This window comes from Hydra vulgaris, chromosome 11, assembly GCF_038396675.1.
Source record: "Hydra vulgaris chromosome 11, alternate assembly HydraT2T_AEP".
NCBI classification, from domain to species: Eukaryota; Metazoa; Cnidaria; class Hydrozoa; order Anthoathecata; family Hydridae; genus Hydra; species Hydra vulgaris.
The window spans coordinates 38,151,053-38,168,577 of NC_088930.1; the positions used below are offsets into that span (position 1 = coordinate 38,151,053).

A 17,525-nucleotide genomic window follows, 5' to 3' on the forward strand; every position below is an offset into this window, starting at 1 on the left:
TTTTTTTTTTACTAAACTTTAAGCTTGATAGTTACACCTGTTATTTCTAAAGATAATATTAGTTTTCAAACATAGTCAGTAATAGTTTTCTAATCAAGGTTTTTGTGCGTTTAAGAAAATTAAATTAATCTAAAAAAGATTTATTGTACCTTGTGCCCTTTTATTTTAAGGTCCTGATGTGTACATACATGCAGAACAGTCAAATACCTTCTTAAAACTTTTTTAACTAAGTTTTCAGTTTTGATTGTCAGTTAAAGTTCATCTTTTGCATAAGTTATTACATCTGATTTTTTGTTTGCTTGTTTTTTCAGCTATCCTAACACATAGGCTACTGAAAATTCATCAGTGACTCACATTAAAAATGTATACTTCAGTTAAATTATTAAAAAAACTTATATTTCAGCCGCATTTCAGAAATAATGCTTTAAATTGTACTTATTAAGCGACTGGGGTTGGTATTTGACTGTGGTCTGTCCCCAGTTTTATAAAAGATAGCAGTGGTCCGGCCAGGGCTAGGTTTGTGACTGAGGCTGCATATACATTTATACATTATAAAGTATATTAATTTTATTTGAAATTCATGTTATGTTTTGTATATATATACATTGATATATACAAACATCATCATTTATTTATTTACTTATTAAAATGATATTTATACAGGATATTTATACTTTCAGTTATAAAAACTGTTATCAACATGTGTCCTGTTTAAAAACTTGAAATATAAATTATCCAAAAATAAGAAAAAGTATAAAAATTATTTAAGTAAAGTGTTAATGCTACTTTAAAAAAAAGTGGTTGTTTAGTTTTTTTTAAAATAATGATAGTTCTGTCGTATTTCTAATATCTGAAGTGAAGATGTTGAAAAACAAAACAAAAATCTTCTTTCCTTAACTGAAGCTTGTTTATACCATATATAACACACCCTTTCCGAGGTTTCTTACTTCTACTTTTTCTCCTGAAGCTACTATCTTTCTACATGCTGATACCCAAATCATCTGCATCCTCATTGTTCAACATACCTTAATCTTGATTGCTCAACCAATATCTTTTTGACAACCCTTGTCTAATACGCTCATTAAATTTAATATTTGTCTGAGATTATGGCTTCTTTTCTTAACTCGTTAGAGTCATACCGCTCATCTATCTGATCATCATCTTCAAACTTGGCAAATACTATGCCATATAAATACTTAAGTTTATATAAATATGTAAGGGTAGTCTATACCTGCATATAAATAAATTGCAAACATATATGTTTATATCTATATATATCTATATTATGTATGCATAAATGAGCCTACATTAACTTTTGTATCCAAGTAGGTATGAAAGCTTTTATTTCTTCTTGTCGGTTTCAAGGTAAGTCTCATTTTACTCCATAGTTTTAACCTTCTTATGCAGCTGCTATATCTATTCGAAATTGTTGTTTGTTTTTTTCGTTTTTTTGCAAGAAAATCTCTTCAAACAAGCATCTTTTTTATTATTGCAATAAAATCATAAATTAAAAAGGTCTGATGCTAAGCTACATTTTTGTCAGTTTACTAAATCTTGTATCTTATCTCAGATGTTAGGTTTTAGAGACTTTTAGAAAATCTTCAATAGTGTCATTAACTAAGGTAAGTCTAATTTTATCTCTAATACATGGGTCTGAATTTATTAACTCTCCCAAGAATAAGTCAGAGCTATTTGCAAAGAACTTTTCTTCTAATTTGTCCCTCAAATTGAATGTCCATACTTTTCCTGCTATTCCTGTTAAACAGGTTAACCCTTTAAGTCAATTCTCAATTAAATTCTTCTACAGCCAAAAAATCCTATCTTCTAATGTGTATTTCTATTGTGCATTAGATAGAGGCAGCAAAGCTAGAGTTATTGCTCTGGACATATCAAAAGCTTTCAATATAGTTTTGTATGAAAGTCTTCTCTGTTAAATTGCTTTACATGGTGTATGGAAATTTTTTGAGATTATCAAATTATTTTTGTTATACAGCAGTATTTAAGACATCCTACAAGGCTAATCTCTGTAACACCTTTGGGCTTGCAGTGGCTTGTGAATTTTAACTCCAAAAAAACTCAGTTATTTACTACAAACAACTACTTCAATATTGTTGACATTCTTATATTGATGAATGGTAACCCTCTCACAACTGACCTCTCATGGAAACCATATATACAATCGATTGCTAAATTAGCATCTGCTATGGTTGCTTCTCTTTATCATGCTTGCCATTTTCTTTCTCTTGGTTTTATTCTCAACTCTTATAAATTTCATAGGTGTCCCATTATAGAATACTGTTTTCATATTTGGGGTAATTCTGCTCTTTCTCTCCTAAGCAAGATTTAAAAACACATTGGAAATGATCTGCCAAGCTTGAGCCACACTCTAATTGTTGTTAGGCTGCATATCTTTTTCTATAAATATTATCATGGCCGCTGCTCAAACAAGCTAAAATCTCTAGTTCCATTGTCAAAAAGCTCGTGCTCGTTTGACTCATTCAGCAAAGCATCCTTTAACTGTATCTCAAGAAATACACAAATTGGAAATACCCAAATTTTATCATAGTAAATTATTTTGATGTTCTGATGTATAAGTTATTTAATAAGTTAGTTTAATACTTTAATAACAACGTTGTCTCTTAGTTTGCTTTTTTTGTTGTTATTTTTTCGGTTTTAATATTTTATTAATTTTATATTCAAGAAGTATTATTTTTTATAGTTCTTACAAAATGTTATAGGTATATATATATATATATATATATATATATATATATATATATATATATATATATATATATATATATATATATATATATATATATATATACATATACATATATACTGTTGTGTGGTTGTTTTTAAGTTTTTACCTTAAAATGTCAGTTTTAGGTTTTTTTTTTTAAAAAAACTGTTTTAAAGACCGAAAAGAATTTAAAAACTTTTTTAAAATGTTTTTTTTATTATTTGATAGACTGCCTGCCCTAACCAAACCCTCAGTTGATGTAGCGGCACTCGGTTGCGAGTCAGGCTATAAGATAGTTGATGTAGCAGCACTTCCTTTTAGCAGCAAGCTATAAGATAGTCGATGTAGCAACACTCTGCGCATGTTTCAAAGTAAAAAAATAACAATAAAAACATTCAGAATGTTTTATTTTTAAAAATTAAAAAATTAAAATAAAAACATTCAGAATGATTTTAAAAACATTGTACAGGGTGCGTAAAAAGTTCCCGCACTCCTCTGGCAACGACGTTATTTCCCTTATTTTAAAGCATACCGTTTATTTTTCTGCATTATTTATGCTCTTCTCTAATCTTTGAATATGTTTTAATATTAAAGTTTTTAGGTTCCATAACGAAATCAAGAGATTTGCGGAGGGCAATTGAGAGGCTAGCTAAAGAGAAAAATAAAGCATCGAAGATCGCTTGTTTTCTGAATGTTCCGCGGCGTACGGTTTACGATTGCTTGAAGCAACAAGAAGAAACTGGTTCCATTGATGATCGTCGACGTTCTGGAAGTCCAAAAACTGCAACTTCGGGTAAAATTGTCAAAAAAATCCGCGACAAGATTCGGTACAACCCAAAATGATCGATGAGACAAATGACCAAGGATGAAGGGATTTCGGAAGGTTCAGTTCGACAAATCGTCCACATAAAGCTCGGAAAATACCCATACAAAATTCAAAAAGCTCACGGACTTACTGATTGGATGAAAGCCACTCGTTTGGCCCGTTGCAAGGAGCTTCTCAAGCGATTCAAGAAGCCGGCAAACGCCGCGACGATTCTCTTCACGGGCGAGTGTCTCTTTACTGTCGAGCAGTTTGTGAACCATCAGAATGACCGGATAATTGCTGGAAACGTTCAAGAAGCAAACCAGAAAGGTCGAATTGCTTCAAAGACAGCTCACCCCCAAGCAGTGATGGTTTTCGGAGCGATTACAGGAGACGGCAAGATGCTATTGGTTTTTGTCAATCAAGAAGTGAAAATTAGAGCTCAAAACTACCTGGATGATTATATTTTAACAACAGAGGTATTAAATTGGACCAATTCACACTTCGGACAGCGGTTTTGGACGTTTCAACAGGATTCCGCCCCAGCCCACAAAGCAACGGTCTTCCAGGATTGGTGCAAAGCCAATTTTCCGGGTTTCATCACACGAGAAGAGTGGCCTCCAAACAGCCCAGATCTTAATCCCCTCGACTATTCCATTTGGGGAATTATGAAGGCCAAGGTTGGAGCTGTTCGTCATCCAAATTTGAACTCTCTACGGCAAGCACTCGAAAAAGAATGGGCCACTCTTGACGATGATATGGTGTCCGCCGCGGTTGAAGCATTCCCCAAGCGCCTCTGGGCGTGTATCAAGGCGAAAGGAGTTTTTTTGAGATCTGACTTGTTTTTGTTGTTTAGTATGTTATCAAGAATAAATGTTTAAACTTTTGGCACATTATGATATTTCTACGTGTTTTTACGTTGTAAATACTGAGTGCGGGAACTTTTTACGCACCCTGTAGTCTTTTAGTTTGCGTTTTTGTGGGTTTTTAATCTTAATTAGTTTCCACAATTAAATTAATGCGTTTTGTTATAATCTAACCTTAATTTTGTTAGTTTAAATACCACAAACATGCGAAGAGCTGTTTTTTACCACAAACTGTATATCTTTAACCTTTACTATAGGTATGTGTGTGTGTGTGTGTGTGTGTGTGTGTGTGTGTGTGTGTGTATATATATATATAAATATATATATATATATATATATACATATATATATATATATAAATATATATATATATATATATATATATATATATATATATATATATATATATATATATATATATATATATATATATATATATATTATAGTTATGTTTCAGTAATTTTTTTTTAATGCAGAAATTGTTATTTTTGGTTCATTTCAAGGTTGATGCTATACAAAAAATTTAGTGATTTTTGTTACACAAGCTTACATTTATAAAAAAACTTAATATCTTGACCTTTTTTTTTAATGCTGTTTATTTTTTAAGAGCATTGTGTTACACAATTAGCTTTGATTTAATTGATTTAATTTAATTAATTTGATTTAATTTAGCAATTAGCTTTGGTTTAAGTAATATTTGTTCAATTACTATAAAATTCTTTACCTGACTACTTATTTAGGTAAAGAATTTTAAAATGGCGACTAAAAATATATTTGTATGAAAGTTCAATATAATCATGTTACCTGATGTACAAAAAGAAGTGTATCTTGAGATACCTAAAGATATGATTTTGAAATTTATTTTATATTATTACAAAAAATTGCCATGGTTCTTGTTTTTTATGTCTGATTTACTTGGGTTAAAAATTTTATAAAAGTAAACCTAAAAAGTATAGTAAACTATAAAAATAAACTAAGAAAATTAGGAAATAAAAAAAAATGTAATAAGAATTAACAGTTTTAAACAGAGTTAAAAAGTTTATTTTTTAGCTATACATAAGATGGTTGAGTTACAAGAAGAAAAGTTGAGTTACAAGATCATAAAAATAAAATTACTTACTAATATATCAGAGATAAGATTCATTGTTAGAAATAAAAAATTATTTTTTACGATCAAAATAAAACTCTGGAAAAAAAAAGCTCTCATAAATTATGTGTGTAGATAATATAGGCAATTTGGTAGATTGAACCTTTTAGTATAAATTAACCTTTCTCACTTTATACCACTCCAATGTTTCATAAAAGCGTATGTTTAAAGAGTGTCAATGTTTCATAAAAACATTGACACTCTTGAATATAAATATCTGATGTTAAAGTTGATGTCGTCACAAATGCTCTACTCTTTTTTTTTTTTGCAACTATAATCTGCTTACCATAAGAGCAATATTTTTTCCATATTTGTCCACAAGTTTTTGTTTATACTTGTTGCTTACACTACCATAAAAATTGAAGTATAATATTTGTCATAAGGAAGTTGGCTAAAGACAACTTCCTGGTGACAAATATTTATAACTGGTTTATGACAGGTGATAAGACTTTTATGTAAGTCATGTCACCCATCAAAATGTCGCCATTTAATTTTGTCGAAACTTGAGTACAATGTTTTCATGCTCGTGTTTTGACAGTAGAGTTTATTTGTCAAACCTATTTGAGTATTTGATTGCTCAGAAAGACTTGTAATTGTTTTCACTTTCCTTACCAAAAAATCTTATCTGTACTTTGCTCTTTCTCTATTAATTTTTTTGCAGCTTTCTTTGAAAAGAACAATGAATCTTATTTACAAATGATTTGTTGTTAAAAAAATATTTCACTTCTTTAACTTGTTTGATTGTCTTTTTATATCTTTTTATAACACTTTCAACAGTAGATATAGGAATTCCAGTACCTTTTAAGACTTGTTTATAATTCCATGATGGATTTTCTTCAAAAATGTGCAAGATTTCTTTCTGATTTTTAATTTGCTTTGATAACATTTTAATGAATTATAATTTTTTTTTAATGTTTTTGCCAATTGCTATCATTACTCATTTATATTTTTTGTGTGTGCATGTGTTAGTAAATTATTTTGAAATTATTTCTTTCTTTTTTTTTTGTTGATCTCATGTTTTAGTAATTATTAATTATTGTTGTTTTATATAGTATATTTGTGGCATTTTTTTGTTACTCATATTATTTTTATTTAGGTTATTGAGCTTCCTGTTAAACACCCTGAATTGTTTGAAGCACTTGGGATAGCTCAACCTAAGGTTTATTTAGTTATTTGTATTTATCTTTACTTGTCTATTATTATTTTTATTTTTTTTCTTCTTATTAAATTTTTTTAAACTGTGTATAACTACCATTGTTATTAAAATTTTTGAAATAAACTTAAAGTTTCACTATTTCTTTCAAATTTATTTCTATATCTTTTAAATTATGAATCAGTTTCAACTTTTCAATTCAATATCTGCAATTTAACTTTTACCATTTTAATTTCTACTTTCAAAATCTGTTTCAACACCTGCAATTGAACTTTTAACATCAATTTGAATGTCTACAATATAAGTTTTAAGGTTTAGAATTTGCTAGATGCAAATAATGTAATAATTAGACTCACTATGGTTTTCCCATCAAAGCCCTGAGAAATTCTTTGCAAAATATTCTCGACCTTGTAGATGTTTTAAAATTTGCATTTTTATTGTTACATTATCATTTAATTTTTATTGTGTAATTTAGCATTTAGAAGCGATTTTTAAAATAAATTTTCAAAAACTTTTATTGATTTTACTGAACATCATGTGATGTTTCCTGAAGCTGTTTTTGACTGTCTTTTTGAAATCTGTTGTCTTAAAAAATTGCTGTTTATTTTCTAAAATTTTAGTAAAGAAAATCAGTAGCTGTTGAGTATATCCAACTTGTATTATTTACATCTAAATCAATATAAAAAAGGGGAAGTCCTGTTTATGAAATAAAAAGGTGGGGTTGGGGGAGTCCAGGTTATGAGTTTGTGCTAACAAATTTACTTAAAGCATTTGATAAAGTTGAACAGAATGTTTACTAAAATTATTTGTTTTGTTTTTTTAATTTAAAAAATTGTTGAAGAATTAATTAGATTTTATAATGTTGCAATATGAGTTATTATGTTGCAATATGAGGTATTATGATTATCAAGGGGAACAGTATACTGTTTATTATTATCAAATTTGGTTCAAATGAGCACACAATTAGAACTGTATTTATGTATATTTTTTTAAATTTAGTTTGTCATTTATAAAATAGCATACAAAGTCTAGTTGGCAAATTATTAATATGGCATTTGTTTTGCTCTTCTGTAGGGAGTATTGTTGTATGGTCCTCCTGGGACTGGAAAAACATTGTTAGCCCGAGCTGTTGCTCACCATACTGAATGTACTTTTATAAGAGTTTCTGGTTCAGAATTAGTGCAAAAATTTATAGGTGAAGGCTCAAGAATGGTTAGAGAACTCTTTGTTTTGGCAAGGTAGTACAAGAAAATTTCCAATTTTATTTTAATATTAGTTTTGTGTCTTGAGATAAAAATACTTTTTTTTTATTGTTTTAGAGAACATGCACCCTCCATCATTTTTATGGATGAAATTGATTCGATAGGATCTTCTCGTATTGAGTCTGGTGGATCAGGTGGAGGTAATTTATTTTAACTGCTTAAAATGATCAAAATTAAGTCCACACTGTCTTGGTATATCCTGCACACTCTAGGTTTTAAAATGCTTATTTTAAACCATGCTGTCTTCTTAGAAAGAGAAAATAAATAAAAATAAAAAAACAAAAAGAATAATTTCCCATAAAAATCACCTAATCAATGCTTGATAGCTCAAACATTTGTTGGTCAAACTGGGAAACGAGTACCAGATATTAACAAAGAATAAAACTAGAGAAAAAACAAAAAGTTTTCAATTGCTGGTATTGCATTATAATAAATTGCAAATATTTCTCAGCAAATAATTCAACAGCATATTTTGTATTGCAAATATTTATTGAAATATATAGTGTTCTTGTATCTTGAGATAATGAAAAACAAATAATAAAAAATGTGACATTTGTTTTGATATATTCTGCTTTTATGGAAGTTTCTTGAAATGAATTAGCCAATATATTGTCAAAAAATGAGACAGAGTAGTTACTTGGATGGGTTTGTTGATGATTGAAAGAATGCACATCAGGATAAATGAAAGAATATAAATTTGTTTAATTTTTTTTTAACAAAACATATCAGGATGAAAAGAATATCATATCTTGATGGAAATTTTATATGACTATTGTATCTTAATGGAGATCTTCTTAAGCTTTCTTTAGTAAGTTGCAAATACGTGAAACTTGTAAGCCCTAACCATCGCCGATAACTGGTTTGTCTGTTAGTAAAGATAATGAGTAATATACATGTGTGTATATATATATATATATATATATATATATATATATATATATATATATATATATATATATATATATTATATATATATATATATATATAGACAAGTTCATTTTAAAAAAAGAATAGGGGCATGCATCAACTTGCTGGCAAATCACATTATGCCAGAATTCACTTTTACTGGACAAAACTAATAACTCCTTATATAAAAAAGATTTATGGACCATTTTTGCACGGTTAACTAATTTGAGAATTTCGGTTTCGATGGTGACATAAGTTTCAGTTTGCTATGGATACCTAAATTGCTTAGCAACCACATATTTTATTAGCCACAATAAAGATAAACCTGAGTAAAGTAATAACTTTATCGGATTATTCCTATAATTACCACATACAGTATTACTATACTACAAATGTATAGTAGTGGTATTAGGGATTTTTTATTTGGTTGATTGTAATACTTGAAATACCCGGCAACGGTTCATTTTGCATTGTTACTAGCTCAAATTTCTTAATACATCAAAATACAAAATACATCAAAATCTTAATACTTAAAAAAAGTTATATATAAGAATAATATTAATGTGACATTCTGGTTGAAACATATCCAATTACTAATTTTAGATGTTTTTATGCAGTTCTAAGGCTCTATTTTATATTTCATGAAGCTACTGTATAATCCATATAAAAAAAAAACCTAAAGCCTAAAATTTTTTGTGTATATAATAATAAAAAATTTTGGTTTAAAATTATTTTTCATACCAAAACTTATATATTCTGATAATTGTAAAGCAGCTTTAGCTTCTTTTTCTTTACCATCTTGGTACAAATTACAATCCGATGCAAACAATAGTTCAGAAGATGAAAAACATGCAACTAATGGTGCCAATCTTCTTTTCTTAGTTTTATTACTTAAAGTACCTTAATTCACCTGGGGTCTGCTAGACACTGCTGTTAAATAAGAGCAGAGTTATCTTTATCAATGGAGGTAGTTAGAACCATATTCTTATTATCAATTACATATTGAAGCGATAACGGTTCATTTTGTAGCCTTTGTTTACTATTCTCTTCAAAATGAATTTTAGAGATTTTGCATATATGCCACCTTTGTCAAAGATGCTTTATGAAATTAGACAAGTTATTATTTGCAGTTAAGATCAGTTAAGATGATGCCATTTACAACTGCATCAAAAATATTAGGATTAGCTAACTTTAAGTTTTCTTGTATTATAATCTTGTATTAGAATAAATATCAATATTTTTCATGTTTTAAATTTGTAAAAACATGAATTATACTTACAAAATCTTATAAATAGATATTTTAAGATGTATTAATATTAAAACATGTTTGTAACACTAATCTAGACTCACTTAAACCCAATTATTACATAACCATTTAGAATAAAATACATGTAATGTTTTCGCCACATAAAATTGGATACATCAGTTAGCTTGTAAAAATCATTATTATCGACCAACCGAACATCCGCGGATTATAAACAAATTTATATTGATAATATACACAAAATTATAATATTATTAAATATTAAAAAATATTTTCAAATTAAAAAAAAAATTGAAAAATACTTTTTTTAAAAAAAAAAAGTTTTTTATTCTTCAGCTTTGAAGCATACTGCATGATAATTATACAAAAATATATACATTTTATAAAAGCTGAATGTTTAGGCTATAATATGGTATATAATAATTTTTTATTTACTTTTGTCCATCACCCGGCCCACTGTGCAATGCGTACCTTTATCAACTTGTGGGTTTTGGTGTGAGTAGGCAGTATCTACTAATGAAAGAGACCTGTTACAAAAAAACACAATTTTTTGCAATTTTTTAATTCTTTTTATATAAACAGATCTGCATTTGACATTTTAACTTTAAAATTATTATTTAATTTATACAGGTGATAGTGAAGTACAGCGTACTATGTTGGAATTACTTAATCAACTTGATGGTTTTGAACCAACTCAAAATATAAAAGTTATAATGGCCACAAATCGCATAGACATATTAGATGTTGCCTTACTGAGACCTGGTCGTATTGATAGAAAGATTGAATTTCCAGCACCTACTGAAGATGTGAGTCAAAATTACAGTTGTAATGTATTTACAGTATTACCAGTTATTATTATTTACTATTATTATTATTATTATTTATTAATGAATATTTATTATTTACTATTTAATTATTATTTAGTATTATTATTTACTGTTATTATTATTATAATTATTTATTAATGAATATTGCCAGTTGTTATTATTATGATTTACTATTTTATTATTATAACCATTTTATGATGGTGCTTACAGGCACGAGCAGATATCTTACGTATTCATTCACGTAAAATGAATTTAACAAGAGGAATTAATTTAAAGAAGATAGCTGAAACTATGCCTGGTGCTTCTGGCGCTGAAATTAAGGTAAATAAATAATAAAAATCCGATTTCTTTACATGTTGGATTATTTACTATAAAATTTTGGTTCAAAAAAACATAATTTTTTTTCTTTTTTAACAGGGAGTTTGTACAGAGGCTGGAATGTATGCGCTCAGAGAAAGAAGAGTACATGTTACCCAAGAAGACTTTGAAATGGCTGTTGCTAAGGTAAAGACATTAACATATTCTTTAAATCAGAAAAAGTTGACATTTTTTTAATGCAACTTTTTTGTGTTTTTGGATGTGAAGCACACAAAAACAAACAAAAGATTTTTAATCTATTAAAGTCTTTTTAAAAGAAGTTTTACTTTTGATCACATCAAATTATTTGTTAACTATAATATATCAAAGTTTTTATATTGCTTATTGGGTCGAAATCATTAGCTGGACAAAAGTAATAACTTAAAATATATGTGCTATTTTTTATAAAAGTAAACACTTAAATGCCCGATTATCAAAACAATTACAGTTTACAATCAGTCATAAAGGAACTTCTTTCTTAGTTCAAGAGTGCCATTTGAAAGATCATCCTTAGAAAAATTATAGGATGAGGGGGTGTCCTCAAACTACTTATCAAAGCACCAGATTTAAATCTTTATTTGTTTTGGAACACAAACATTTTTCAGAAAATGATTCACAAAATGTATGATGATTCAGGAAACTACCTAATCTTGTGCTTCTTCACCATGTAACCAAAGTCATTCGCAAGGAGATATAACCAAAGCCATATAACTATCATAGTGATATTACTATGATAATAAAGATATATGGGGACATACTTTCAGCAGTTTTGTAGCAGTATTCTTTAAAGAGTGAAGAGTCAAATAGAAAACCAATGCTCACAAAACAGCATGCAACATCTTAATCCTGGCATCAAGTTTAAAACTTTTCTCTGCATTTTAAAAAAATCTTCTCGCAAAGTTTTTATTATTAGACGACCCAGAGCCAAGAAATATCGGCTTTTCAATTACCACTCTTTTTTTATTGCCAAATTTTTCATTTTTATTTTTGAACAATATTTTTTTCTCAGATATTGTTCTTGCTTTTTTATTGTCAATTTATAGCTAATTTTAAAAAGACATATTATCACATACTTATCCAATTGTGGAGATTTGAAAAGTCAAAGTAGACACAAGTCTATGTCAACGCCATATTTTTAGCAAGATAAAGACCATTATTTCTTTATTTTTTTATTACAGCTATTTCACTGGAATAATGTAGTTATAAATAACACTGAAAAGATGTAGTTGCATTGGTTTTCTGTAATGCTGTTGCAACTTTGTCATCCGTCATTGTAATTTCAATTTTGTAATGTGGTGTTTTCACAGAATGTTTATAATAAGTTTTCAATTGTTAATGTAATAATTTTATACAATAATTATTTATTATAAAAATTCAAAACTTCAGCAGTTTCTTTTAAAAATAAGAATTGAAGTTCTTCTAAGAGATTTCTGTTTTGGTGAATGACAATGTGACTTTGGTGAATGACAACTCAAGCAAGAATGAGTTTTGGTTGATGTAACTAGAGTTAATAGTTCATTTAAGAAGCAACCGTGGTAGTATTCATAGAAAGGAGAAAGAGTTGCTACGATAAGAGAGATAAGGTAGGGACAGATAAAGTAGGTCCAACTAGGTTTACAATGCGTTTTTGACCCTTGTCTAGAAAAGAAAGAGTATCATTAGAATAAACGGTCTAAATATGACGAGAGTATTCCATACCGAGGCAAATAAGAGATTTGTAAAAGTAGAGAATAGATTCGGGAGTGAGATAACGGTAAAGAGAAGCAACCTAAGTAGATGCTAACTTTGCAATGGATTTTAAATATGGTTTCCATGAAAGATCAGTAGTGAATGATAGTACAAGAAGATGTAAAGAAGAGGACTCAATGAGAGGGTTTCTATTCATTAATATAGGACATACATTTTTTTACATTAATATTTTTGTTATGAAAAATTTGAAATCAGTATAACAATATAATTGTTATATTGATTTCTTGGATTAATTAAAAGGTTGTTTTCAAGAGTGTTGTTTTTGTGAAAAAGATGAAAAATTGGTTACGATAAGTATAGCAGCTGCACAAGAAGGTGAAAATCATGAAGTAGAATGAAGATTGATTTGAAATTGATGAAAATGGAAAAGGTTTCATATCAAGGAGGTTAGATAGAAGGTGCATTTATCAGCGGAAAGACAAAAGACATTAACCCAAGAATGGTCACAAAAATATCACAAAAAGAATCTCAGTCATCTTTAGGGTAGTAGTAAGTAGTGCAATGATAGAGTGAGTACAAATCAAGTAGTGAAGGGATTGTTTTCTGGAAAATGAGTCATAAAGTCAACTATCTAAGGTCAGAGATACGACACAAATAAAGTAATGAAGTAATTAGGGTTTTTCTTCTGTATTTTTCGATCTGAGATTGAGAAGTTATGAGCTTTAAAGGCAGGGTCAGTGATGTAAGAGCCAAGCCGTTTCGTTTTTAGCACTAAAGTCACCAATAACAACAATACTAGCAGAGTGATAAAAAGAGAATGAGCTAGGTCAATTCAATCAGAAATCTAAATGAAAAATAAATCTATAAAAGTGCAGTTTTGAGAAGAAGTATAAAGAATAATAATAAAGAACAAAAAGAAAGATGATTGAGGATTGAGTGAAGAATAAAGAGATTTAGAGACTATTGGAGTCTTTGTTAATTAAAGGATTATAGCCATCATTACTGAGATCCGAAGAAGAAACAACTGAATTCAAGCAAGAGGTAAGATTTAATTGATGGAAAACTACTTTGCAGACCTTGTAAAAGTTATTGAAACAGTTAGGTGTTAGTGATGGTTTTTTATGTTTAATACTTTTTGGGTATTTTGGTTTAAGTTAAACTTGACTCAACTATAGATAGAACATATCATCCTAAGAAATTAGGTATTCAGTTGCCTCAGTCCTTCTAATTTACCTAAAGTTGTATTTTAGGGCTCCTTATGTGACTTCAACAATCGGTGCCAAAAGTACAAACAGGGATACCATCTATGCACAACATGGCACTGTTAATACTCTGGTATTTTACAGCTGTTGATGTAGTCAGCTTCTCTAAGACCTACCACTGAGCTCCAAGGTAGGGGAATTTTAAGTCCAGGGGTTATTTATGCAGCATGGCATGAGGCAGGTAGTACTGGGTTATGTTACCAGTAGCAGGGCGATCTTGATGATTCTCAATCTGACCTGGTTTTGGTTGGAGTTGAAGTAGTTAAAAATTTCTCTGCAAGCAGTAATTTAAAACATTGAACAGGAGAATTTTGATATGCATTAGGAAGAATATCTGAAGGAATAATAGAAATTAAAATGAATAGCGATATGTATATAGTTAGATATGAATGATATGTATATAGTTTAAATTTACTAGTTGGTACTTTACCTAACACTACACCAGAGACTCAAGCAGAACGCAAACATACATTGGTAACTTACAGAATCATGTTCGGTGGAACTTGTTGATCCATCAAACCTAACTTAAATGTTATGTTAGTCAAGATAATTCAAGGAACCAATAACTTGCTCCTGCAATTAGGCAAATAGTTTTTTGATTTAATAATGCTTGAATATTTATTTTTGCAGAGAAATCAGTAATAATCCATAACTTTTGATCTTGAAGACAATTTTAGCAGCATGAACATGTTGTATGCAGGATAGAGATTACAACCTTCACTAACAGCATTATTTCTCAAAGCTGATAATCACACTTGCTTATTTAATATAAGTCCTAAAGCTTCATTGATAAGGTTTTGATCATGTTCTGAATATAGGATAAATTTCTATAACTACAATATCATCATTTTTTCTGCTGTCTTAAAAGATCTAGAAGATTAAAGCTATTAGTATATAACAGTTTGTCTAAAGAACTAGTTGTTAAGTCGATGGTTGCTGCTTAAAAATTCTTTGTTTTATTGGATGAATGATTTTGCATTGAAACTTGTTTAAGTATTTGTTTCAAGTCATACTGAATTAGCTTATATAAAGTTCTTATCGGTTCTTTTAAGTAAAGATCAATATATTTTGACAAAAGTTGAACTTTAAACTCAGGGTAGTTTTCATCATTTTGAATTTCATTCATTATAAAGTTTTTGTTTTTTTTTCTTCAGAAATATATAACGTATTCTGTCTTGAATTGATGAGCTTGGTTACTTGGTTGGCATATTGATAATAATAATGATAATAGCCTAAAAATATATAAAAATTAAAAACATTTATATTTTGCAACCCATTAATATAAATAATTGTTTCAAAAAATTTCCTGGATGTAGAATAAATAAAGTAACCTACATATATATGCATTTTGCAACATTTTAAAAATTTTTTAAGAAAAACACTATTCATTCTATTGCAAGTAGAAAAAAAAAGAAGATATTAGCAGCAAGATAAATAATTTTATGAAATTTTATGCATAAGAGATAAGGCCATAATAAAATACAATTTTTTCCTAATTTAAAATAAGTTTTAAAAAAGTCAATTTTTAAAAAGTTTATTCAAAACTGGTTTAAACAAATTTTTGTAATTTTTTCTCTTCCTAAAAATTGTACAGACAATTATATGATAAGTTTAAAAAGACAATCAGTATGACAAAAACTAATTCTTTACTCTCGCTTTATTAAAAAATTTCTTTACTTCATCACAAGGTTTTACAACAAAAAATTTATCACAAGGTTTTTTTGCTGCAAAAGCTTCATCTTTATTTAAATTTTACCTTCAATCCACTAATAAAGAGCGACAACAAAACATATCTTAACGCACGATAAAGGGAATTTTCAATAATTTTTGATAAGTCGCGTCAAAAAATAAAAAAATCGTATACAAGCAAGTCGAAACGCTATCGAATCTGATATATTTATATAAAATGATTTTGTCAAATATAACTTGGCTATACATTATTAAATTGGAAGCTTTTTTTTTGGCTGGCACAAATCTATATAGTACAGATTTTATTTAAAAGTTTATATTGGATGAATTGTGCAATGAAATGCATTTTATGCGACTGTATTGAATAGGTGGATAAAAAACCTTTTTTTTTTTTTTTTTTTTTCATATTTTATTTTCATAAAACACGAAACACCTTTAACAGACATATGCAAATTACACAACGAAAATGAGGTAATTAAAAAAATCATATTTTTGAAATCATTAAAGAATATAACAGCATTAGAAACACAATTAAATGTTTAATCAATAACAGGAACAACTCACAAATCTTTTAGAACTAAACTCTGCGTCTCGATTAAATTTTGTTCAAAATATTGAACAATAATTAATGTTAAATGCCTTTATCTCTGGTTTATAGTTTAATAGACAATATAGTTTAAGTTTAAATTTACTTGATTTTAGTTTTTGAATTTCTGATTCTTTTGTTGTAGGTTATGCAAAAAGATTCCGAAAAGAATATGTCGGTCAAGAAGTTATGGAAATAAATGACATTCGTAGGGGGAAAAAACTGCATAATGTGCGAATTCGCAAAAAAAATTTAAGTTAATTGTTGAGTGTTTTAATTTATAATCTATTCTTAAAACTTATCTTAGCATTTCTTGTCCAAAACGAAAAGCCTCTAATGAATTTTGATTTTAACTACATTTTCCAAGCGAGATCAAGTTTGCTGCGAAATTTAGTTCCTAAACTTTTTATTAAAACTAGTCAAAAAGTCCTAACTTCACCGAAGTTTGAGACGATAATAGCAGGTTAGTTGTATTACATAAATATATATATATATATATATATATATATATATATATATATATATATATATATATATATATATATATATATATATATATATAATATATATATATATATATATAATATATATATATATAATATATATATATATAATATATATATATATGTAATATATATATATAAAATATATATATAATATATATATATAAAATATATATATATATATAATATATATATATATAGAGAGAGAGAGAGAGAGAGAGAGAGAGAGAGAGAGAGAGAGAGAGAGAGAGCCGTGACGCAATGGTTAGAGCGTTAGCTTTAAAAGCAAGAGACCCAGAGTTCAATGCATATTTGTGTCGGTAAGGAAGGAGGGTTTTTTTTCCTAGTAAAATGGTTTTTCGCGGCTCTCCGTTAGTTCTTTTTGGGTCACTTAAAACAAAAATGTATATAATAATAATAGTTATCTATATTCAAGTATTACTTTATCAATTTATAATTATCATCA

General features: G+C 28.1%; 1 protein-coding gene across 1 annotated transcript in view; it reads left to right on the top strand.

Annotated features, from left to right (window-relative positions):
• LOC100213117 (26S proteasome regulatory subunit 8) overlaps positions 1 to 16,857 on the top strand; it is a 32,821-nt gene extending 15,964 nt beyond the window's left edge. The window contains exons 8-14 of the mRNA XM_065810994.1: positions 6,658 to 6,720; positions 7,789 to 7,952; positions 8,034 to 8,116; positions 10,777 to 10,952; positions 11,184 to 11,294; positions 11,391 to 11,477; positions 16,702 to 16,857. Of these exons, the coding sequence (XP_065667066.1) occupies positions 6,658 to 6,720; positions 7,789 to 7,952; positions 8,034 to 8,116; positions 10,777 to 10,952; positions 11,184 to 11,294; positions 11,391 to 11,477; positions 16,702 to 16,755 (738 nt within the window). The 3' untranslated portion in view covers positions 16,756 to 16,857. The remainder of the gene's footprint in view (positions 1 to 6,657; positions 6,721 to 7,788; positions 7,953 to 8,033; positions 8,117 to 10,776; positions 10,953 to 11,183; positions 11,295 to 11,390; positions 11,478 to 16,701) is intronic.
• The last annotated feature ends 668 nt before the right edge of the window (positions 16,858 to 17,525 follow it).